The sequence below is a fragment of the Ischnura elegans genome, chromosome 4 (assembly GCF_921293095.1).
Source record: "Ischnura elegans chromosome 4, ioIscEleg1.1, whole genome shotgun sequence".
Classification (NCBI taxonomy): domain Eukaryota; kingdom Metazoa; phylum Arthropoda; class Insecta; order Odonata; family Coenagrionidae; genus Ischnura; species Ischnura elegans.
The window spans coordinates 93,997,039-94,024,515 of record NC_060249.1 but is presented as its reverse complement, the minus strand read 5'-3'; the positions used below and the strand labels follow the sequence as shown (position 1 = coordinate 94,024,515).

The following is a 27,477-nucleotide window of genomic DNA, read 5'->3' as shown; positions in this document are numbered from 1 at the left end:
TTTGCGGCTAATCAACTGATCACCCAAAGCATCTACTTCAACTAATTTTGCATTATTGTTCCTGATATTTTTCTTTTATAATATGCCTCACATTGTAACAATAGAGAGATAAACCTAGTTTGACCCAGTTTAAATTGACCCAGTGACATTTTTATTTTTTTGGAATCATTCGGAAATACTGAATGAAGGAGAAAAATGAAATTCATAGATATGCACTCAATCTAAATTAATTATAGTTGCGGTAAAGTAGGTACTGAAAAAAAATTCTGTAAACATAGGATATACTAAAATTTATCTCTTAAAATGAAACTTTTTCATAGCTTTTGAAAGAGGGGAATAATATCTACAAGGTATACTCTGCATTTATAATGTCACGGGGATTGATATTTATGGCCTAAATGATGGACGAAGTTGTAATGATTGCATACCATCCACTAATGTACTGAGTAAGGCTAGCGATATCTCTGAAGAAACTAACCTTCTTTCGGGATTTTCATGTTACGTCCTATGGATGCGTAGCTAACGTACTGTTCATCGCATAAACTCATTTGAAACATTTTCAAATTACTGAACTTTCATGTCTGATTTCTGTGACACAGAATGAGGGTAAAGCTCGCGCCTCAAAATTTATTTTCCGAATTTTTAATGGAGCCATCTCGTTTAAAATATATGTATTATATTCTTTTTCTCTAACCATTGATAGCTGTCCGTTGCAAAAAATCGAGGGTTAAATCCTTCTCTACTACTGAAATAGATTGCAATTTTTCATTTGATGTATTGATATCATTCTCCCCATGATATGAGCCAAAAAAAAATAGCAAAAAAGAGAGGGAAAAACCACATCATTATTCTTCAATAATTATCGAACGAATCCACAATTTCAGAGAATATGGTACGAAACTTGGAAACCAGAAAAATGTTTGAGGTTCACCCGCCGTGTTAGTTACATGTCACGATGGTTTTGTAAACGTTCCGTCCAAATTCACCGCAAAAGCATTCGAATGGAAAAAGACAGTTGGGTGAAATTGGAAAAAGAATCAAATGAAAAAAGGACTCCAAATATGGTCTCCTATGAGAGTAGTTTGCAGGAATATTTCCACGTACCGCAGCGCCATGATTGAAGTTCATCCGGTATGCATGCAGGAGAGAAACAGTGTGAATTTATTTTTTCTGCGGTCAGTACAATGTACCTCTAAACATTCATTCAACCTGCGACGTAACTTCATTGAAAGGGGAAAATAAAAAAAATAACCTCAGCGGTCCTAAACAATTTCAAATAACCTCTGTTTCCGCTTTATTTACTCTCCCTCTCCTGTCTTCTGATAAATGAGGCCAATGGTTTAACCAACGAATGGTTGACCACGGCTCAAAATAATTTCTTTAAATTCCTCTAAATACCTATTTTTACGCCTATGATTTTTTTAACTGCAGGAACTTAGTGGTACTGACAAACTAAGCTCTATCTACAATTATAATATGGTTGCTTTCATCATAGATTTTAAGGATTGTGAGAAGAGTATCGTCTAGTATTAAAGAATTTCTAAGCTACAAAATAGTAGTATCTATAGTTGTCTCAATTTTAACAGTGAAAAAGCTCGAATATCTTGTAAATGGGCTAAATCAGGGTATCTCAATCTCATGTTTTAGTTGCAAAGCATTATTTTTTATTTTTTAAACGAATAATGCAAATAATGTACCAATTAATAATATAATAATCTCATATTTTCAGATATTCAATGGATGTATTCTGTTTCCATTGAACTTTAATGATTCAAATAGGATAAAAGTAAATTTGACTGAAGTAAACATTTGTCTTAACTTAAATCCCATATCATTATCCATATCTTTCAAAATATAAGTTGTTCTGTCACAAAGATATACATATACAAGAAAGACAGGAGTGAGGAATGAATTTTTAAGATTAATATGTTAATATGTGTGTACCTGAGGGCAAATAAAGTAAAATTGTATATTTGGGATATAATAAATAATGAAATTTTTTATGTGCTGATAGATTCAAGATATTTTCTTGTTCTCTACATATATTTGCAAAGATTCCCTTCCTAGGTAAAAGATCACTCCTTCTTGCCCTATTCACTATGAGGACGCATCAAATTTGCTCAAATGGAAGTGTTTCGTCATTTTCCGTGGTGAGTAATTTTTTTAAACCTCAGCAATTTTTACTTTATTTATAGTTTTTAATCTTTTCCTGTACCTCCCGAATGAGAATTTCTCATCAGAAAATAATCCGACGAAAAATTTTCAAATTTTCAAGTTGGGAAAATGTGTATATGGTTTTACAGTAAATATTCGCAAATTTTCAAGATGAAAATTTTAGTTTTAAATTTTCATCTTGAATTCATCAGCAATTCTTCTCGAAAAATGGTATATCCTGCAAACTCGTTTGTACACCCTTAACGTAATTTATAAAGCTTCTCACTCCATTTCAAGGCGTTTCCCGAAGTGATTGAAATTCCAGCACTCATGAAAGGGGATCCATCTCCTTTAAAGCCATGATGTTCAGGGCGCAGGCGTCAGTCCACTCGCTTGAGAGACTTCCCACAGACGCTACGACTGCTTCCGCGGCCGGCACAGTCGAACTTGACTCCTCAGTAAAAGCGGACGTCGTCTCTACTTCTAATTCTTCTTTCACAGATACCTATTTTTCCGACTACACCCCTTTAAAGAAGCTTGCTAAGATCGGTGATGTCAAGCGCACACTTGCAATGGCAGTTTGCCCGCACTCGGCAGTGATGTGTCTCTGTGTTGTATCCTATGGCTGCCTCTTCGGAATGGCCGTCACCTTCCTCTTCTGGCCCGGGTTCGACCCGACAAGAGAGGAGGTCGCATATGGAAGGGTCTGTAAAACCAGCAGTGACCACTTAGTATCAGCCTTTAGCGGAATTTTCACCGACGTGTCACCCGCTGCGTCACCGGGAGTCGGAAGCGACGCGGCCGGTAATGTCTCCGCTTACCTCTCGGACTACATCGGTGCCGGTGTAAGCAACGATAGCGGGGGAAGTATGCACAAGAGGCCGCGAGGAGGAGGGAGATTCGTCGGCGCCAAGGCACTAGAGTGCTCGGCGGTGCACTCCGCTTCGGACCTCGAGTTCTTGGCCAGCGGTTGGACGAAGGCCGTGTACCGGGCCAAAATGTGGGGTCGGGACGTAGCTATCAAGACTGTGAACTTGAATGGGTTGGACTTCAGGGAATGTCAGAGCGCGGGAGGATCGCTGTCTGGCTGCTACAGGAGGATCTCGGTAAAGATTCTGAGGGAGATGGTACTTCTACGGCAGCTCAGGCACGAGAACATTGTTCAGGTAAGAATTATGTTATTACACAATTACAACATTCTCCGGATTATTTGTGCCTTTCTTCCTTTCGTAAGTTTCCTACCAAATTAGAGGTATTCCAGAAAAAGGCAAAATGTATTTTACTGAGTAGCAACCAATGAATGAGGACAAGTAAAACTTTGTAGCTCAGGACAAAATAATTAATTGGGAGGAATAACATCCCTAAAACATTAATAATTATATAGGCAAAGGTTATCGTCATTTTATTATCATAATTTTGATTATTACGTTTATTTTACATGTTCTATTATATTCGAAAACAGCATGCTTTATATCAAATCAAGGAGGAGTGTTCTAGATGGATAAACTGTGCACGAGTTTTTCTTTCGATTAAATTAAAACATTTTTCTGCATGCATTCTGCAAGACTATTTATTACGATTAATGAAAAGGAATATTGTATGCAAACGAGTCATAATTGCATTTACTTTGAGCGTAATTTTTAATTGCAGTTATTAAAGTAAGATGATAAATATGTAGTGTATGCACATGCCACAAATATTATTTTTTTCTGATTTATGCCATAAAAAGTTATAATATTTGGCTCCATGAATCAGGCCATTTTTATCCCTGCAATAGGAGTAATTAATGCAACATTGAATATTATGTAGTCTCATAATTGCAAATTCCATAAAACTCACAGAAAATAAAATAATGTTAATTAAGGTTAAGTTTGTCATGGAAAAAATTAAGTTTGCCTTGGAATTCATACATAAAAATGGCATTTTCCATGTAATACTAGGTAAAATCATTGCTCTCCTTGACATTTTATTGGCAGAACTCATCTTTATGTGCTGGTTTCCGTTTTATTCCCGATAGGGGTGCAGCTAGGAAATAAGACTAGGGGGGTTTTAGGCCAAACTAATACTGGGGGGTCTTGGGGTACGGAATACCCGCCAGGGTAAGCGAGAGGTGATGGGTACCCTCTCCGAGCAACATTTTAAGATAAATGGTTAAAATGGTGAGTTTTACGGGTTTCTGAGGGATATTTTTATTAACTCTTGCACTATTAGCTAATAGTGTAAGAATTATTAAAATTATATTAAGTAAAATATAAATTCAATTAAGTAAAATGGATTTGACTTAAAAATTTCTCTGAGCTTTGGGGGGGGGGGAATTTTATCCCCCAAAACCCTACTCGCTGCGACTGTGGTTACCTACACATTAATTTTAATTAGCTAATTAGCTATTCGGTTTCATGGAGAAAAATAGGCTAAATCAAAGATCCCTTCCTCAATGAATCAATGTGCCCCTTTAAATTTTGGCGAATTTGGCAATGCAGCCTTGATGTAAGGAATTTAAGCGGCCGAAATTGATAGCACAAAGATTACTTATGGGTTTTATTGAATCTTAAAAAGAGTCTAAAATGCAAACAGAAGTTCATATAGAATTTGCCCGCTCAGTTGCAGTTCACACAACCCACAAGACAATGTTGGAGATGATACAACCCTTCTAACATAAAAGCATTGCGTGTTGCCGAATCTAAATGCAATAAAAGTTGCCTACACGTAAGGATGTTAATAATTTCTTGAGAAAACTAACACTTTCATTGTAGAGATTTCAAAGAAAGATTTCACTTTCATTTCTGATTTCAAAGAAAGTTGATAGTAAATACTAGAACCATATAACAACAGATTCACGCTAATAGAGCGGATTTTGTATCCGCAAGAGATGGAGTTGAGGTCCTCACGGTCGTAACCATGCAATACGTTACTACAGACACATTATTCTTGAGATAAAACTGAAAACAGAGAGAGAGTGAAATATTTGAAGGTAGAAATTCGGAAGTATAGGTAGAAAGCAAAATTTTGAGTCTATCATGATATAATACCTATTTTTCCATTTTTAATGCAAAATGGATGCAATGGCCATAGATAATTTTTTTAGATTAGTTTCCATATAGTTAAAAAATCGACTATTTTTCCGTCATCAAGATTGGGATTCATTTCCTGGAAAGAATAAATATTTTAGATTTTTACCTATACTAATATTTAATAATATGATATAAGTTTTATAAGAAAACGTTGAGATCGAATAGTGATGTAAAACGTGTCATCAAGCGGTGAACACATTATCGATCAAATAAATGCAGTATTTATTGCACTATATATAAATGTATTTTTGTAATTTCCAGTTTACTTGACGTCAAAGCAACGATCCGTTTAAATTTGGAGAAAGTTGTGTTTTTCAAAACATGTAGAGTATAATATTTATACTAGCCGGAATATTCTCGTCAGTACTCAATGAAGAATGTAGGCTACTGTGGTCTTGATAGCAGAAATTTCTGGTAACAGGACTACGTCCTGTATTACAGGTGAAATATTAATACTAGCCGGAATACTCTCGTCAGTAAACCATGAATAACTAGACCTACTAGTGTAATAGGAAGTGGTCTTATTACCAGAAATTTTTGCACTAAAATAAATTTTTGTACAATAACGCAAAATAAGTATTTTAAAGTTCCATTTAAATTTTAAAAACAAATTATTTATTTAGATCGTTTTTTAACAAAAGGGAACTGAATCTTATATCAAACTAAATAAGAAAAGAATGAAGCAAGTCGTGAAGAGGTTAAATGGGGCAAAAGAAAATTTTGGGCCAAGACACGATTTATCTCCGAGCATCCAGGTGGAAACGAATATAAATCACTTCGCGGTGCAACCTTACTACACAGGATTCCCTTTCGGCGCCAAACTGTACCTTAGCATACTTTCTTCACGATCTCAGAGCGTTGGAAGGGGTGGGAATTAGTGACCAGCGGAAAACGTTTCGGGGGTGAAACGGGTCGCATGTTTTCGAATTGAAGTTCTCTTCATCTATTGAAACTTGGGCAAGTTTTATATCTTTCAAAATCTAAATTTTACTTGGCAAGTATGCGAGGGCAAAAAAATAATTTTTTACCACCGAGCATATTAAAATAATGCATAATATTAATACATTATATACAGGTTAAAAATACATTGTTTTAAAAATGTCCTTTGTCATACTCGCTTGAAATATCATGCATAGATCTGAGAAAGATGAGCATTAAATTCCTAAAGCATTAACATAAATTATGCTTAAATTCATACGTATAACCTACTGCTGAGTTTTCCCGCGAGAAAATTGACAATATGAGTCGTCATAAACAAATTTTCCTATGCCATTTTATTCACTTCTACATGAACATTTTCAAGGAAAGAAGGCAAATCTAAGTAGTATATCCATATTCCAGAAGCTTTTTCTAGATGAGCGTGAAATACGGTTTCATTTACTCTTGCTGCAATAATTAAAATGTAAATTTTAAAAATATATATTTATCTTATGTTTCAATCAAACTGTTAAAAATGTTTCAATTGTAAATCCAAGTAGTATTAGAACTCTTGTTTAAATACTGTTTTTGCGAAACGATGCTAGTAATATGAAGAATACAATCATGAACAATACAAGTAATGAAATTTTTTCTAACTTCAGAAAGAACGTAAAAATTTAAGAAAGAAAATGATGGTTATTAAGATTATTGGCAATATCTGGGTCATTAAATTCCTATGTTTCTGTATGACCCAGATTTGCCTGTAATTCTTCGGCTTTAGAAGGCGACCTCTTTGAATGTCAAATCTAGACTTTTTGCCTAATTTTATGTACTGTTCTCCTGTGGACTACAAGAGAATGCTCATCTTTCGTTGATATGATGCCACACAAGGCAACATATCTACTTCCAAACTAATACTACATAGATTAGTCACAATACGTCCGATTGATACAAATTATACACAGAAAATCATTGCACAGCAATTAAGATATTTCATATTATTTCCTAATTTAGTCATTAATTATACTCCAGCTTCATTGTTCGAGGAAACTTAAAAAGTAATAGCAAATAATATCCTTCATTTTCAGCGTTCCCTTATTAAGGGTAGATAAGATCCAACGCCGATATCTGGACATAACCTGATGAAGCACTACTTAGTTAATAAAGCAAACATCGTTTTCCCAAAGACTACATCAATATTCTACATGTTGAACGCCTTGTCGTTTTTCCAAACTTAGATACCTCATTTGCAAGGAAGTTAACATCATTACAATGTTAACCCGGTTTTACATGAGAATATTTCCACGATAAACTTACCTTAAACGAGTACTTATGATAACATAGTCTGAGGCCATCTGAAGTAATAATTTGTCTCTGCATAGGTTGAGGAAAGTTCCAACTGCAACTATGAGGTTATTATTTTAGAGCCCGCTAACATCTAATACTTTTTTGCAAAAGCTATTTTTCCCAACCATATGGCATATAGAGGGCGGGTTAAAACCTAAATATTGTTCAGAATCAAAAATTCCTATCTTTAGCTCCTCTATGCATGATAGAAACCAAAAATATCTTATAAAAGTTTAAACAAACATTTTGTTGAATGACATTTATAGAGTTATTGCGCGTTGAAAATCCATTTTTTCATTTTTGAGAACGTTTCCATAGGTGGGGTGTATCTTTCTGTGGAATACATTTATCAATCTTCAGTGGCATCTGAGGCTTCACCTCTCACCGATGACGTGAACGTATCCACGGATATTCTACGGGTCCTAAAATAGGATGAAAAAGCTGAGATCGCCCTTCAAGAAGGAGGAGGAAAGGAAAGAAGATGTCAGCATCCATTCCTTCGGCGAGGAAAAAGAAGTTTCCACGCGCGAACTAGTGTCGCGAGATACGACTCATGGCAGCGGAAAACTCGTTATTGCCACCATAAGCTCCTTTGGGCGACGACATCGAATTCATACTCAGTCTTCGAATTTCGTTCCACCCTTCACCACTTCCTTACTCCGATCACCCGAACAGAAGCCAATTTTCATTGGAGATTCGGATCCTGACTTCACATAGGCAGAGAGGAACGTCACGGAGATAACATTGTCACGCCCGCGAGTCTCTTTCCCAGCAAGGAAAAATCCAAGTTGCAGTTGGGAAAAAATGATAAAAACACGAGTAATGCAAGAAGATGAGTAGGGTGATTCTAAATCCTGAGAGATAAGAATATTTTTTCCGTCCCTCTTTCCTTCTTTCAGGCTTTCAGAGACCAAAAGAGTGGTCGCTCAACACGTCATTTTCTGAATCACACGGTAATTACCACCATCCCGAATCCCATCGCTAATTCCGTCACATTCCGTTTTTACAATTGCCATTAAATTATTAGGTGCGCAACTAATTTCTCGCTGTTTTTTTAAATGAAAATATAACTTAATTGTGAAAAATGAACCATTCAATGTATTATCCACCGCTAGCTACAACTTTTGCCCATCATTGTGGCAGAGCTCGAATACCGTAAGAGTAAAATTATGCCTCTTTTGAGGCTATCCACGAATCAAGCCATTTTTTTATTTCTTCAAATCAGCGCAACTCCAGATAAGCCGGGCTACGTGCCGTCGAACGAAAAAAGTAATGAACAGACTGCGCAAAACAAATCTGGGGAATAAGTAGGTAAGGACTTCCCATTTGAGTGTTTTGAGGTAGGTTTTAATGGGTTGGGCAGCATGAGGCCGAGCGTTCTCATGCTGTAAAATCACTATATCGAATCCTAAGGAACTCAAGTTCCTTCCGACAGCATTAAACAGCTTGGCGGGCAACTCCTAATGCCAAGCAAGATCTTCTTAAGTTTGACGTTGATCTTCATCGAGTAATGCCTCCGATTAAGCGTCTTCGAAGATTTTTGGTCTTCATTCACACGGACGGTCGTCAAAATTGAAATGACCGCCTTTGAAGCGACGAAACGAATTACTCGAAAAACTTGTTTCACTTTCAGCAGCATCTTCGTAAACATTTTGAAGCGCTATATGCGCTTGAGTCACCGATTTCTTCGATTAAAAGAAGAAAATAAACACTTCCCGCAAATGACGGTTACTTGGCATAAATTCAGACTTAGTCACGCAACAATTTGGATATGATGCCAGAACAAACTCACCATTGTCGTAGAGCGGGTTGTTTGCCAATTGTCTAAGCTTGGTTCATGACGTGTCCAGTACGTCATCATCGATCAGAAATCACTGCTAGAGTCATCTATTAAAAACAGCGGGAAAATAGCTTCCCACCTAACACAAGCCAAATGCTGAGTGATGAAAAAAGGGAGGGCATTTTCATAACTCGAACTATCGCGGAAAACGATTGCGTAAAAAGGTGATATTTTCCGCTATCATTGGAGTGATTGCTGTAGCTGTCCCTAGAAAGGGTTGGAGAAGAATGATCGTGAGATTCACTCTTATGCCTGAATAACACAAACATTTTGTTTTTCATTTTCCAGTGAACAGTCCAGCGATCACTTGCGAATGATCGTCGCCCTCAATTGTTTTCCACGATCACTCCAATGATGGAGATTCCCATCGCTTTTTTCATCACTCTTCTGGTCGCTTTTTTCGTCTATGAAAGCGTCACTGAAACACCATATTAGCCAATCAGAACGAATGCCCGTATGGAGCGATTGCAGCGCAACGTTTGTTAATCGTGGGAACGACATAATAATAATAATATAATTTATTATTCTCGGATTTACATCCGTTAGAACATTTATATGTAGCCAGATTTTAGCTCAGCAATAAATTTAACCAAATAAAATATTACCAGTTAACAAAAAATGGGATTATACAAAAACTTCAAGACAATTTAAACACAACAGAAGTAAATAAATTGTACCAATCAACAGAAACCAACATGCACAAAAGATTCAAGTCAAACAAGTGCAGCAGAAAACAACTTGAACAAATTAACAAAAATTAACACATAACAAAATTTTAAGGTCAGTCTAATACAATGGAAGGAAAAATAAATTGAAACAATCGACAGAAATGAACATTTACAGCAACTTTCAAATCAATCAAAATAAAGCGTAGGAAAAGTATACAAAAACATCAGTAGAGAACACACAAAACACGTCTATGCAACGTGCAAGCAGCCAGTCAGGATGAGCTGCCTAACATCAAGTATAGTCTATTGCGGAACACTTGTAGGGATGAAGATTCCTTAAGTGTTATGGGGAGGCTATTCCATAATTTAGAGGCGGAAACTGTAAATGATTTTTGAAACGTCGTGGACCTACAATGTGATATATGGAGATAATTCGGATCGGCTCTGGTAATGACATTTGGTAAAGTTGTTCTCTTGGGATAGAAATCTATGATATATTGCGGTTCGTTATTTTTAAAGAGGGAAAACATGAAGCAGGCCAATTTAAACTTTCTTCTTGTTTTAATGTCCATCCAGGAGAGTTTTATAAGATAGGGGTTATATGTTCATCTTTTCTCAAGTTGTATATGAATCTTACTGAGGAATTCATGAGGCGTCGAAGCTTAATATCAAGTTCGGCTGTGAGGTCGTGAAACACCAGGCAACAGTAGTCGAAGTGTGGAAAAATTAGTGTAGTGACAAGCTGCTTTCTTACCTGGATAGGAAGTAGTTTTTATGGAGTTTTAGTTGATGAAGAGCAGCATTAACTTTATTTGACACGTATAAAATGTGATCTTTCCATGAAAGGGTATTGCTAAATATGACCCCTTAATTTTTAGCCGCTTTTGTGTAAGGTATTGAAATTCCTTGAACTTCAATCGTTGGCATATCGGCAATATTTAGCCTAGAAATTATCCTAGAGTGGCCGATTATCATTGATTTGGTTTTATTACTATTTATTTTTAAGCAGTTGTGTTGAGCCCATGACACAATAGCAGTTACTTCGTCGTTTACTAATTTAACAGTTTCGGAGAAATCGTGCGGGCGACAGTGTATATATATTTGGAGATCGTCAGCGTACATCATGTATTTGCATTTTTTGATACATGCAGAAAGGTCTCCCACGTACAACGAAAACAGTAATGGCCCAAGAACTGATCCTTGAGGTACTCCATGTGAGATAGATGCCCATTCAGACAAATTACCATTGGAGTCTTTTACTGATTGGCGTCGTCCGGTTAGGTATGAATTAAACCAATTTAATGACGAACAGGAAAAATTTAGATTTCTCAATTTTTGTAGGAGCAACTTATGGTTTACACAATCAAAGGCTTTGCTAAAGTCGAACAGTACCAGTATGGTCAACAATTTTTTTTCAATAGAAGATCTGATGTCATCAGAAACTTTGATTAAAGCCGTTTGAGTAGAGAAGTTTTTGCGACATAGGTAAACATTAACACGCTATATATTTTCGTGATGCAGGTCCGATGACAACGAGCTGTGATATCGGAAATGATGCGAAAAGCGGCGGCGGTAGGGACCGTGTCATTCAAAAAAATGATCACTCGAGCGAGCACTTTTCCAGTCGCGGAAAGATATCGCTCGCGTGATCGAAACAAATGATCGTGTGATTCAGACTTTAAGCAATTGACTGTATTTTCCGTAAAGTTTCCCAATAAAATTCCGTAAAGATAGGCTTTTGTCAAATATCTACACTAGATGCGGATAGAATGATGCTCTATTTCTAGTAAATAGGAACATGTTGTCTACGATTTTTTCACAAATTTGGCTGAAATTTGAGAGCAATGGAGTTTAAACTTAGCTTTGGGAAGGATTTCCCAAAAAGGGCTAAGCTACATATTCCACGTACATCCGAACTTTTTATAATTCACTAAATATCGGAAATCTTCATCAGATTAGAAACTCAACCATAAATTATGCACAATTTGGGAAAAAAACGCATAGCTTGGTAAATTGGGAGAAAAAATTGCAAATTCGATTCAGATCATTATTCTGTTGATATGCGTATGAAAATTTTGGAACACTATGGATAAAACCATTAACCATTTTAGGCTTAACACTAGAATGTATAGTGAAGTAAAAAGCCAAAGTTACTGTTAAATTTCGTTTCCCCTTCAAAAATTAATATTTTTATACCTCCTCATAAATTATGTTTGTAAAGTTGCTGGAGATATTAACTCGCTTCTCCTAGATAATGCGTTTTGAATTCCAATATATTTCGCTTGTTATGAATTTAAATACCTTACGTACTATTACACTCATACACAGGCTGAATAGTAGTTTCAAAGTGCAATGAAAACCTGACTTAGCAGTTAAAAAATCAAATGCATTTCATTACTGGTGGTTACAGTTTTCATCGCTGGCTTATCAAGATTATATGTATTTTTCCAATCCATGGAGTTCATAGCTTTAAGTTAGCTTACATGTGATGTACAGAAAATATGATAGACTTCAAGGACAATGTACGTTTTATGATATTTTCGCTACCCACTTCATGCATGTAACCATTATCCCCCAACCAATTCATCACCATTTTGGCCACTTCCAGTGGCGCCGACTCCATGGGGCCTGAGGGGACCCGAGCCCCCTCAAAAATTCGTATAAGGTGTGAGGAAAAATGTGCCAGGCTGGTTGATTTTCCCCGTAGTGTCCAGATATCGAGATTCGAGTTATCAGGGTTCTAATGTTGATCATATGACTATTCTTAAATAATTAAAAAACTTAAAACTCACTACTTATAAAATTTCCCGGGGAAAGATCCCGGTTTGCCCCCCCCCCCCAATATTTTTTGTAGGTCGGCGTCCCTGGCCGCTTCATAGCATACACATTTCTTTTACCCCGGTATCATTATGTAAGCATAGACTGTAAGATAAAAAATAAGTAATGCGAGTCACCACGAGGGAAGGATGAGACCTGGTATGAGCCTATCTTCGAGCCTCTTGTTGACGTACAAAGTTTGCGAAGAGGATATTTATTTTTTTCACGGTAGAACATGAAGAAGGAATTTTGGCAAGCAATGGGCAGTCCTTTGGAATATTACTGGAAAAGATAGTAGGAGAAACAGCAAACAGGCAAGTCAAATATTTGACCGGTTTTTATTCATGGAAAGAGGCTATCACTCCTGGATTTATCACATGGCGTTATGTTTGACGGAAGCACTTCCTTGTGCAAACCATGCCCTCTATTTTAATTTTTTTTATTATCCTGCTCTTTCTCGCACGCTATGCGCTTACCTCACTAGTGAAAGTCAAATAATATCCGATACAAATTTGGTAGAGCCATGGTTACGGAAAACACCCGTAACAATCTGAGAAAGCATTATACAGCACCAATGGCGATGGAATAAATACTTTTTCAGTCGAAAGAAAAAGAAATTTTTAAAGAATCGATCCCCTTTCCAACTGTTTTTGGCAAGGTTTTTACATCTTTATACCTTTATACAGACTTCTCTAATAAATAAATCAAAAGTTAACAATTCACTAATAGTATTTTAAGCTACAAAGAAACTTGATTAAAAGAAATCAGAAGATCGGCTATTAACTTTGAATTTGATCCAATTTATACTTCGGACATATATAACAGCGTAAAAGCGCTGTCTATTTTCTTCCTTCCGTCTTGAGATTCATGTTACGCGAGATCAATAGATAATTTTCATGAATTTATGAAGAATAAATTGTAAAATCACTTTAAATTATATAATAAAAAAGAAGGTTCATCACATTATTAGTCATTACAAGCTAACTGATTTTTTTTTAAATTTTCATGAAATAATTTCCTTTTGAAGGATTTGTTACATAAAATAAAACATATTCCTTAGGATCAACATCCACAGGATTATTCAGGTAAACTTTCCACCTCCAAATGCATTGAAGATATTTCAAAGTAAATTTAGCCATCATGTAAAGCCCTCGGTAATCAATAAAATGAGCTGGAAATTTTTCCATATTATTATTTTCCACGAATTTAATCGCCGATTTCTGATAGTGTACCAAGAATAGTATTTGCAAAACTCATCAGCTGCGGTTCCAAAAATGTAAATTGAAAAATTAAGAATAGAGCTTGTATTGCTCGTTTTGTGAATAAGGCTCTCCAAGGGGGCTACGTGTTTCCGCAAAATTATCCAAGGCCAATTATTATCTGTCGGCTAATTTCTCACGGCGGGTAAGGAGGCGTAAAACGAGGGAACTGAAGCGTGAAAAAGGCCGGGAAAGGGCGACTATGCCCAGTCCCTAACTTAGTAAAGGAGTGGAATGTAAGAGATGGGGAGAAATAAAACAAATTAAAAATTTCATAAAAACTACTTTGTCGTAAAAATTAAAAGGAAAAAGACCTGAGGCGAAGCCACTATACACAAACCGTAGATATAGACAGGCAAAAAACACTGCAGAGTGGTTATGATAATTTAATTAATCATGAAGAAAGATTTTTGTGGACATAAAATTATATATATATATATATATATATATATATATATATATGTATATATGTATATATATATATATATATATATATATATATATATATATATATATATATATATATATATATATATATATATTATTTATTAAACGTAAGTGGGGTGTAGCTAAACTCAATGCGACCCGATAAATTCAGAGTGATACATGACAAAATCAAAGCAGTGAATTCAACATGAAAAAATCCGTTACTCCATTAATTTCCTCTTTATTACAGCATAGCAATTTAAGGAGAAGCAATTAAACTGTAGGAAAAACTACTTTAATGAAATGTAGGATATTTCTAACTTTAATTCTTGATTTAAGCTGTACCATTGTACTTCTAACATGAATCATATAATTTATTCCACACGGTTTAATTTTTTGTGCCTCATGAAGTGTCAAACGTTGCGGTTAGTATCTTAAATTTATACTTCCTCAATGAACTGCAGTACGCCTCTAATTTTGAGGGTAATGAGGAGGTATTGTAAAAGGATACTAACATCGTGCATGAGACAAAGGATTGGGAAACGAGAGATGGTTGATCTTTTTCGGCCAAGTAGTATAAATTCTCGGGAACGCCTACCTCTCAAGAAACTCAAAAATATGGGTCAGCATATACACAAAACATGTATGTATAGGTAATTAGTTTTTGATTTCAATATTACTATAAATCGTACCAGTACCGTAAATTAACTCAGTACGACATGTATGGATTAAAAGGACTAGCACACGTTTAGGCACTAGCATTTTTTAGTAATCTCTGCCATGAATTTTATATCGAGTATGCAGTGCACTCTTTCACTAAAATTTACACATATTCAAAATATGAAAATCATGATCTATTTATTTCTCATGAAATTTGAATAATATTATATCACGAATTTATATCACTGAAATGTTGTTTTTAAGGAATGCTTTAGTACATATGACAGTAAAGCAAACGGAATATCACGAATCAAGAAAAATCGATTGTCCTTGGCACTAAAGAACACAAACAAGACCTATAATAATCATTTAAACAATCAGTGTGGCTATTTACACAATGAATAACGTGTTTAACTACCAGGACTTTCAGGAAAATAGGATTTCTCGCATATTCTTTCACTAGTGAAAACTTCAGGAGGAAAGACAAGTCAAATCAATGCAAAATATCGCGTTGGCTTTCCAAGAGGAACCAAAATTAGACACTGAGTCTGTTTGAAGGATGAGGAATTCGGGTTCACTTTTAGGAAAAAACGAACGAGATGAGAAACTTGGCCAACAAGCTTGGTGTATGTTATTATTCCAAGATGAGAGATTTTAGCCGCAGCGAATTAGCAGCGCTAAAGATGTAAACATGGAGATTGCTCGCGTTGTTTCCTTCATTTTCCGCCCGGTTTAGGAAAAGACGAGCGAGAGAGCTAAAGAAGCGTAAAGAAGAAAAAATGAAACCCTGAGGCCGTGAAGAATTGAATATAATATGAGATTCTGAGAGCAGAGTATGCAAAAATATAAGAGGGAAACAGAATTTTTAAAAAAATATTCCACTCACGCATGGGGGAGGAAAGAAGAAAAGGTTCAGCAATATGCAAAGAGGAACAATATGAAGGAAAGGAAATGGGATTTAAGCAGATAGTGTGTAAACGCAGAGAGATAGATGATAATTTTTGCAGGAGCGGGCTCAAAAAAGGGCCACAAAAATATAAGAGAGCTAGGTAGCCGCGTTATAGCAAATTCAAAATTAAAATAGTTGATAATGAAAGACAGATGAAAATGGAAAGTGTTTCTCGCCTTTTACAGGTTAGGAGTCGCTAGAGATCCTCCGAGGAGTTACGCCCTAAGCTGACTTTGACTCAGAAATTAAGAACAGATATCTTTCTGTGTGACAGGGAGAACATTAAGCTAGTGCCGCACAATATTCCATAACCGAAAGAAACCATAAAATAAGAGAGATATTTTGCTAAGCGGATAGACATAGGAATCTTTTGCTCATCAAACAATGAATGATTTTAGTATATGCCAGGTCACATTCAATTCACCCCCCTAACTCACATCTTAAATTTTAGTAACTACATGTGATACATGTAATTGGCTGGTGCCCTACCATCCCACCACAGGCCAATAGAGGCATCGAGGGAGAAGTATGTAGACGTAGACTTGGCCTAGGAAGTTGATTGAAAAAAATGAAGAGTAGAAAATAAGTGAAATTTATGCAATGGTGTGCGACGAAGGATAAATTACCAAGGGGAGACACGAAGGGCAAAATTAGACATTATAAAATTTGCATGTAGGACTGATAAAATACACTCCAATGCAATTCACGCACCTGAACCATTCTATAGCTATATGTCATATATTTTCATCATATTGATGCTCAAATATATTTTTCAGACAGTTCAGTTTTTTACACTAAAAAGGAGCTAAATGATATGGGGAAGCATTTCATCATCAATACTCGGTTCTCCATACAGACATAAGGAAAAATTTGTAGAGCGCGAACATATTTCTTTTACCTTGCTAACTTAGCAGTTTTTATTAATTATTTTTTTATTTTTTATCAATGCCATTTAATTCCATATCCTTATCATATAGGTAAACCTACGAAAACGTCACATTGCATACGCGGCAAGAAACAAGGTGATACAACGAAGATCAAGCGAAGAATTATTTTACTACAGTTTAGAATCTTCGCTAGGGTATGTGAAGGAGTTGTACCTAAAAAGCAAGTAAAGATATTTATCTTTATGTTATAAGTGATATATCGCTGAGAGAGAAAACAGATAGCAGAGCACGTGAATGGTTGAGGGAAGATGAAGAAAAAGAAGCGACTGTTGTTTCCATAGGTTGTGTCGACGAACAGAACCGCGGTATGAAGTGTCGCGGGGAATGCAAAGGACAGAAGGGGGGAGAAGGAAACTTGGGGAGATAAAAAGCAATGCGTGTTTCTGAAAACGAGGTTGGATTGCGGGAGAATCCCAAAATGGAGTTGAAAGCGGAGATAAGCGTTCCCGAGAGAAAGCAAACGGTTGGAGAAGTAGTGACAAAGACAGGGGCAGGTCGCTCGATAAGCCGAAATTGAAATTCCCTGGAATCGTGTTTTGGAAATGGATACAAGACGCTGAGTAATGCTCGATGGCTTTATTGGTGAGATTCGCAGAGATGTTTGCGCAGCAGGCCACCGCTGCGCCAAGGTATAACACATTTCAATGTTCTCTTCCCTATTCAACCGCTTTACCTGCCTGCAGACGTCTCTGTATCTCGCCAATTCACCTGCAAGCACCTTCAAAAGGAAATAAAGGGAAGAGATACAGTTAGTTAATTTTTTAGGAGAGGCCAACCTTATATTTTCAAATTTATCGGCTGTGCAAAATCGCTTCTGATGTAACTTCTAAGATTGATATAATCCCATAACAAATTTGCGTTATTTGGTATAACAAATGCAAGAAGTTTTACAATGAAATTTATTTGGCTACGAATTAATTAAAAATATTGAAAGAGCTCCAAATTAATTATATATTTATATACTGTGATGAAATAATTGCGAATCGCTGACTGTGATGGAAGGGGCCGCAAAGAGGTCATTAAGGTTACAAAGTAAAAAGCAGGGGCGTTAAAAATATATGAAGGAATGTGACAAAGAAAATTCATTTTCGCTATGATTCTAAGTATACGTAATGTTCCTAACCACTTCTCAATGGAAGAATGAGAGACAACAACATTAATTTGTTTACCTCAAGGATATTAACCCGAAATGACCATAGAGACGGCAAAATTTAGGCATTTTATTCTATAGCCTGATGAAGACAGCCACTTCTAGGTACCTTAACATAAAAATCAGCGGACATTTTGAGTGATTACATCGCATTTTAATCCATCGATGAAAAACAGCAGAGTATTACAATTAAGGTGCTTCACTAATTACTAAAATATTCGAAACTATGCCCGCCGAAATAATAAATAATAACCTCATAGTCATAGGGTATAGGGTTTGTTAATAAAAATAACTTGAGAAAGATGTTTCACGATCAATAGCAATTTCATAAGTAATTTAGTTATAATATTTTCGCAATGGATATTCCATCCCCATCCATGGTACGACTATTTATACAAATTATGTCATGAAAAGTCGACAAAGAGATGGTATGTTGACGAACGTACGAAAAACCCTGTCTTCTCCTCTTCTTCTGGTATTGCGTCCTTCAATTCGGGAAGCGGAAACTTAAGATTGTCTGAGAATTACCTTCACTCATACACCAAAATTACGCTGCTCTGGAGGAAGTTAATGTGTGAGGCTAACTGGCTCTAACATAAAAGTGAGGGTTCGAAGAGAGTATGAAGCAGAAAAGGAAGCCATTAGTGAAACAGCATACTTACTTCTCATGGGTATATCCCATCGAGGCAGAGGTCATTAGCATAAGAAATCACCTAGTAAGACCATTTTTCTATCAGGAGAGTTGCACTCAAGCTAGAGAGCCTTACACAGGCATAAAACTGCTCTTACACCGTGATGAGTAATTCCCGAAACGTCTTAACTCTGCTTAAATGAATACGGAGATAGCATAAAAATGTGCGATATTTACCTGGAATAAAAATTAACCATCCTGAATTATCCTTTAAAAAAAAACCTCGTTAAAACTCATTGAAAAAATTGTCCACTTTGTTATCTCCCTATCGGTATCATTTCAAAAAAAAATCATTTAGCCTTTGTGATTAAGCACTCACTCAGTCTGTGCTGCAATGTTTTTTGTTGGGTTATACTACTTTTTTCAAAGAACCCTTAGTAGCATTGATACGACCATTCACCCACTCTCTCTTGATTACACTCTCTAAATATCCAACCGCTACGCAGAGCCTAATGCCTAAAACTGAATATGTGCTTTTTCACCGATGCCTTCTCAACCTCATCGGCACCTATTCTTACCCGTCCACGACCTCTTCTTTCCCGTCTAATGGAAATGTAGTGTAAACCTCATCATAACAATAAAAATTATCATTTCCTCTCTTTTATCCAGCCCAATTGAGGAGACTCTTCAAATCTCTTCTTCTTCACCTCTTCCTACCCCTCTTTTTCATGACTTAATCTTTTTATTCCTCTTTAATTATAATAAATTTCACAATCCCATCCACAGTAAACAGCTCATCAAGTTCCATTTAATCTCTGAATATAAATAGTTTTTGGAAATTTTTAAAATAACCAGGAAGCATAATCCTTCAAGCCTTTTTCTTCTCGATTTCTTATCAGCTTATTTCTCTCGTCAGAAATAGATGTTCACCTTATTCCAACCTAATTTTTAGTAATTAATTTTCTCATTAATTTTCTCCAATCCTAATGCAGTATTACATTGGAGCCGCTAATGCAGAAACCCAGTCCAACGTCAAATAGCACGTATTTTTTGAGGATATTTTTATGATACCATTTTAGTGTAGGCTATGTCATATAGAATACGCGAAACATAAATAGATTACATGAAAAGTATATGGCAATCACTGAAGAGACTTTCCCGTTGATGTCACTCACCTACTGCTCCATAGAAAATTTGAAATGGCAAGGTAAATACGCATTTCAAGAACCAAGTTATTACATAAGATATGGAGAAAAAGTAGAAAAGGCAGAAGGATGACGCGTGAAAGCACCAAAGCAGATTCGAAAGCATAAAAACACATTTTTGGAAAAATAAATTGAAATTGTAAATAAGTAGTTCCTCGCAATAACATAACAAGATAATAGCATAACGTTGCAAGATCCATTAGGAACATTTTAACGAAATTATCTTTTATATTAGTAAATTCTAATCCAAAATTAAACGAATTCTTTTGTTATTCGCTGCCATTATTATACAAATTTGTGTAAAGGATCTTTATCTTTGCAAGTGAGTCATTAATTCACATTTCATCGTTTTTGCTGGACCTGTATATTTAAATTGGTCCTAAAGTGATGTTCTCTAAGTCACTTTGAAAGACATTGTCCTTCACTTCTCAAGCAACCAAGCAATCAATCTCAACCGAGTCTCTTGCGGCTCCCAAACGAAGTTCGGGTAATTGTTTTAGCTTAAAGCTAGAATCCTTACCAGATAACAGCCCGAGAAATTCCTATTATGAATAATTTGCAATCATATGCCATTCTCATATAATGCATATGCAATCATATGCAAAATCTCAACCCATAGACACCATTTTACATGCGAGAGTGATAAATCTTGAATTCTATACCATTCAAAAGGAGTATGATACCAATACGCTGAATATTGATGCGAATTAACATGCACAAGGATGATTGTGTCCCATTACTTTAGAATTCCTACTCCAAAAATAATATGATATTTTCTCTTCCTCCCTCTCCCCGCTTTCCGAACGTCCTCGCCGCGATTAAATTTTTAGGCATCCTATGACCGCTAAGGACTTACCCTACGTACCCACTTTTCCTCTTCCTCGTCCTCTCTAGGAGTATCCTAGCTCTCACACAAATTTCATTACACCTTCGTTTTTCCCTATATCGTCGCTATATCACCTTATCAATTTTCCTTCAATTCTAAATCACGAATGTCTCAAAGCAATTTCCATCATGCCTCGCTAACACCCAGGTATACCATTTCCGCTACTAAACTTAACTACACTTCATAGGAGATATTTCGCGGAGATTTCTTCGTAAACTTATCCCTCATCAAATCCTCACTTTTATTAATTGCCTATATTTTCAGTTTAATTCTCGTACTAAGAGCATTTCTGCTGCGTATATTTTATTCTGATATCATTCTTGTTCGACTAAAATAAATTTTTAAGTTATATCTTGAAAATGCAGCAATGAGAAAAGAAAACGTATGGGTATATCAGGAGAATAGTTAACTACGTAATAATAGACAAATACGAAGACAAGTAAGTAAATTGATAAATATGACACCTTAATATTTTTATGGGACACCGTAAAGAGGTCATGAATTCACATACGTGCACCCTGACTGAGTAGGCTTCCTTTCCTTTCTCCAGGATCAGTACCTGGGGAGGGATTTCCGAATTTAACTCACAGATGAGCACGTACGAGTCTTCTTTCAATGAATATCTGATCACGGGAACAACATATTGTACAATTGATTCCCAAATTGAACAAACTGCTCGCCAAAACATTTTCATGTTTCACATTTTAAAAATGAGGAAAACAGGCACGGATGAATGCTAGACTCGAAAATTGTTTTAGCGTTGAAAAAGTTGGCTCTCAAACAAGCCTCAGATTAAATGTATATACGAGTGCTCAATGTGACCGCTTAGCAACCAAAAGCAAACACTAATATTGAAACCGCAATTTCAGTGTTTCAATTCAGTATTCAATGAAAAGAGAGGAGAAATTTAAATAATCCTGATACTTTTCCTTCTTCTTGAACAGTAATCAAGTGGACATAGAATTCCCAATAAAAGTATATAATATGTAGCCATGCGTTTGTCGTCGTTTTCAGCCTATTGGAGCCGCTTCACATCGGATTATGATTTTTCAATCTCAATCACACGAATAGAAGCCGAATATCGTTCTTGTTTACATGTACTTTTTAGATAACAACATAGACAAGTTGACACACTCATGGGGACATGGGAAGAAAGGAAAGATACAGAGGACAGATTGAAAGGATAAAGAGAGACAAAGCTGAGGTTAGAATGGGAAAAGGATGCCATCAGGCTTTCACGGGAGAAGCCGGGATAATGGTGTTAAAAGAAGGTCGCAACAATACGAGAAGAATGGATGAAAAGAAAGCTTAGGGAATAAAGGGAGAGGCCCGAACGAAATAAAGACCATGAGATGAATGATGTGGGCCTCTCTTTGCAGTGATTCCATTGTGGCAAGGGATCAATCGTGGGTTCCCTTTGAACACCTCCAATGCAACGGATTTTCCCAGCGAAGCTCCTCGAATGATGGAAATGTAAAGGAGTGAGAGAGGGGAGTGGGGATTAAAACATTCGGACCGAACCTGTATCATGTCCAACTAAACGGTCAAATTGCATCTCTACAGGGTGGAGAAAAATTTGTATCACGAAATTTTAACCATGGGTGGCTGACACCAGAAGAAACCAAAATTTCTTTTGATGTTCAGGTCGAAAACGCACCATTGTTAAACTATAGAGCCTTTAAACCAAGCGCTCCGATTGGCCGCTAGTATCCGGCAACAGGGCAAACTCGCGGCCAATCGCGGAGCGCTTAGCTCAAAGTTTCTCTGGTTTAACAATGGTGCGTTTTCGGTCTTAATTATTTATTATTATAGAATTCTACCGATTAAGGTAGGTTTCCATTGAAGAAGTTATCTGGGAGCCTCCCTTTCCTTCCAGTACTGCCTTCTTTAATTCACTGTAAGACCTATTCCCTTTCAATCTATCTAAAAATCCTTTTCTTTTCCTTCCCTTCCCTCGTTTCCTTAACTTTCTACCCAGTAACACCATTTTCAACATCCCCTCCCTACTAAGTACTCCCTCCATCCATAACTTCTGTCTCCTCCGATTCTCATCTAAAAGCTGCCTCTCCTCACCCACCATGTCCAGCACTTCGTCGTTCCTTTTCCTCTCCGTCCATTTCACCCTCTCCATTCTTCTCCATACCCACATCTCGAATGCCTCCAATCTTCTCTCGTCTTCTTTCCTCACTGTCCAGGTTTCCGCACCGTAGAGCGCTACACTCCAGATCAAGCTCTTCACTAACCTTTTCTTTAAAGTCTTACATAAATATTCTCTCAGAAGCTCCTTCCTGTTCATGAACGCCTCCTTTGCTAGTGCAATTCGCTTCCTGATGTCCTTGTTACTGTGTCCGTTTTCCTCTAATGTGCTGTCCAAATAGTTAAATTGCTCTACCTGCTCAAGTTTTTCCTCACCTACTTTTATCTTACAATTAGTCTTCTTGTAGTTAATCCTCATCCTATACTCCTCGCACCGCTCGTCTAACGCATACACTAAAGCCTGCGGTCCCCTCGCTGACTTGCTAATCAGCGCCTGATCATCCGTGAACCTTACCGATTTCAACATCATTCCTCCCACTTTAACTCCAGCTTCCAACTCGTCCCTCGCTTCTCTTACCATCTCCTCAGCGTATACGTTAAAAAGCAGCGGCGATAGAAGACAGCCTTGCCTCACACCTCGGCCAACGCTTGCCCACCCAGATTCTCCGTCCGCTACCATCACTTGCGCAGTCTGGGCCATCCTGGGTCGTCTATCCCTCCAATCTACCACTATTCTCTTGAGAATATCCATTAACTTTACCCAGTTCACCCTATCAAACGCTTTTTCAAAATCCACGAAACAGGCATATACGTCCTGGTCATATTCTAGGTTCCTCTCCACGAGGGACTTCATTATTGCTATCGCATAAAATCATAACAATAGACATCGAATGGAAGGTTCGGATACTGTCCTGCTTTCACAAACAGATACACCACTCTTTTATTCTCATCATCAACCCAAAAACTGAAATTTTCAAATCACCCATGCTCTCTTTTTCAAAAAGCACCACTTTTTCAAAAAAACACCCACCAATTCATAAGTCCTCTTTGCTTAGCGTAGCTTTTCAACCTAGGAATCGCACATCTCTCATGCTTAATAGCTACGTGTTCAAATTGTCAACACAAATGGGGACGTGAATATCTACATTTTAAACGGGGTATTTTTACAAACAGAAATTAACGCACCAAATTTAAATCTTACAATCTGTAAATAAGCACTCTAATAACATGATCGTTGAATTGATTAATAATGGTAATTTATTTACTCCCAAAATTTTGATTGTACAAACTGGTAGTAACAAAAGAAAGTAATTGAAATTCAGTCGTTAAGCAGGCGGGAGCCTTTTTCGGGGAAGCATGCTGTCCAAGGGTTAAAATAATTGCGCTGCAGAAGGCGAGAGGAAATTCAGTATATTTGAATCCCATGGATTTACATATCAGAGTTATAAATATGCAGTCATTAGGCAGAAAAATATCAGAGTAGTCGATTTGTAATCTGGTCTCTTAAGCTTAACTTCCGCTTTGAATGACGGACAGTCAAAGTTAAAAACCGTTCTCACAATGGAAAATCAATGCGGTGGTATCTAGTATTTATGACACTCTCTTAGCGTGATAAAGAATCTGAGCTTTTCCCGGTGAATAGCATGGATTTCTAAAGGAAATATTTTTAGGAACAATCCGTCTTCACTCAAATAACATCAATAGAGATCGAGGACTGCAACTAAGCAGCGCTTGGAACCCGGAAATTAATAGGACGAGAAAAATGGGAAAATCCCGAACCAATCAGAGACCACCTAGGTGAAGGAGGAGAGTGTAAATATCGGAACACAGCGACTTCGTCATCATCAGCCCTGATGATCTCGTAAAAGTCTCTCAACGAAACGTCGGCCTATACCATGCAGACCCTGACCCGGTTGGAAACCCGAGAAGATTTCATACACTCTATTACCGTTCACGCACCAGATTTTTCCTAACTTTCCAGCACGATCATATTACATTAATTACATTTTTACATGATGTTACAAATATAGATTGGTTTAAGTTAGGGATAGACATATGATTAAAAATATAACGGATCGTCTCCTAAATTATTCGCTTTTTTATAATTTCTTTTATGCCCAAATTAGTTATCAATACTTGTTCATCAGTTTGTTTACCTGAAGACTAGATCACATGGAGAACCCACCTGCAAACGTTTATCATTAGCACATTCCCTTCAAATTTATAGCGTCATCTAGCTTCAATTTTGTTTTAGTGCATATTTTGGATACCTTATATCTTAGAACCCAAAATGTTAACATTATTTCGCTGCAATTACGTGCTTATTTTATGTCAGTTACTAATTTTAATTCAGTACTTAAAGCAATTAATGACCGTTAAATAATCCCAAACTGATGAAAAGATCATGGCTAATGCTGAAGATAAAAATAGAAGCTGAATGTATACAATAAAAATCTATAAAATCATTTTTATAAATCTAAAAATTTTGAATCTCATGAAAATTAACTTTTTAATTCACACACTCTTGAGAAAATCTGAATATGAATAGACTAATTTTGAAATCAGGATTCTTTTAAATATTCATCATTATATTCTAAATTTAATAATGGTAAACTACAGCCCTCCATTTCTTCCTTTCACCTTAAGCAATTAACAGGAAAATAAATCAATCAGAGCCAGTCTCAACTCGGCGTATTTACTACTCGACTTGTTGAAGCCTCGCCCCGAGCGGCTGTTCTCTGCGCCGCAGGGTCAGATAGGCTGCAATGGAAGCGAGGGAGCGAAGAAGAAGTACGGAAAAGAGGGCAGAAAGGCAAAAAGGTGAAAATAAACTGGAGGTGAATAGAAAAGCCGGTAATAATAAATTTGGAACAATAAGAAGTCTCAGAAAATAGTGCGAATGAAAGTTTTTTTGGCGGACGAAAGGAGAAAGAGGATTCAAACCGCGTAAGAGAAAAAAAACGCAATTTCGTAGGGAGTGGTCGGCTTGCCTGGAGCTGACTGTGATGAATGCGAGGATGTTAATGTGGTTGTGTAGATTGGGTACGGAAAAAAACAGGAGAAAATAAAAGGAAGGATATAATAAATAAGGCATAAAAAGGTGGCCAGAGGAAACTTTAAGTATTAAAACTATTAAAATTGAGGAATAAATCTTTGAGAAAAAACATAAATGTTAAAAAAAAACCCTACAGCATCCCTGCAACGATTTAGAACTTAGAACTCATCTTCAAGCATTGAGTAAATAAAGCTAGGTATTTTAAGGAAAAATTTTCGCGATTTCCATTTATGCCAGAAAATTTTTATGCAGGAAACTTTTATTTGAATGAGAGACCTAAATATCATGAAGTGCATTCACTAATCCAAGAGGAAAGGTAGAGATACAAGAAATAGTAAAACAGAAGGAGATAATTTACTATATAATCAGCGTAAAAATTTAAGGAGCTAGCCAAGTTTCTAAGGATAGTTCATCAAAACGTTTAAGATAAAAATCACTGGTACCTGGCAAAAGAATATTCGATATCATATCCATAAAAAACAGAGAAACCTCTGTCAAACGCGTATGAATGTTATAAGAAAGGCTCAAGGATCAATAATATTTTCTAAATAATACAGATAGAGGTCTACCAGAAATAACCTATTTCATCTAACCAAAATGCCCTGCAAAATTATAAATAGCATTAGAATTCTGCAATAGATCAGAGAATACATGAAGTTATTCCTAAAACTCAACGTCTCATCTGGGTTACCAGCTGGAAATCATGAGCGCTTTGCTTGGAAAAAAAGGGACAGAGAATAGTTACGTGCATTTTTTCAGATCATAAGTGTACGTTATTATTCATTTATTTCATATTTTAACCAAGGATTATTTTACGACCACGTAGCTGGCATAAAAATCAAATGATTTTTTTTTCTTTTTCCGACCTCTATATTTAAAAAGTTAATATCGTCTTTTTTGCTAATTTGCGACTGATTTTTTAATATAATATTTAAGAAACATTGCTGGTATCCTTTATTTTGCTCATGTATCAAAATTATATACCTATTTTCTTATCAAGCCCTGATGATGAATTCTTAGTAAACGTAAAAAAAAGTCGGCAAAACTTACAACTAAGACCAATACTACAAGAATCAAGTTAAATATTAAAAATAAAGCAATAATTATATAATTTCAAAATTTTATTTTAATGAAGGAATGATTATGATCTTACCTACCTTTACTTACGATGAAAATAATGAGTTATACATTCAAAGACTAATGTTTGACACCAATAAGTTTTACTAGCTTTCTCATCCACAGCGAAGTAAATTAAGGTAGTTAACAAATAAATATTACACTTTCATGGAATACACTAGTAAAAATGCCAAAATGCCTCATTTAAAAATGCAAACGCTTACTATCACTCGTAACCTGTTTTAAATTGTAGAAATCGACAGTCACTAGCGGGGTCCGTTATTTTAGGAATAAAAATTTCTTTAGTGCTGTGCAAAGGGTTCACTTGGATTTCAACCTAA

The 27,477-nt window shown here is 36.3% G+C and overlaps 1 protein-coding gene across 1 annotated transcript in view; it reads left to right on the top strand.

Annotated features, from left to right (window-relative positions):
• Window positions 1–2,606: 2,606 nt before the first annotated feature.
• LOC124156898 (extracellular tyrosine-protein kinase PKDCC-like) overlaps window positions 2,607–27,477 on the top strand; it is a 43,364-nt gene continuing 18,493 nt past the window's right edge. The window contains exon 1 of the mRNA XM_046531386.1: window positions 2,607–3,320. Coding sequence (XP_046387342.1) covers window positions 2,727–3,320 — 594 coding nt within the window. The 5' untranslated portion in view covers window positions 2,607–2,726. The remainder of the gene's footprint in view (window positions 3,321–27,477) is intronic.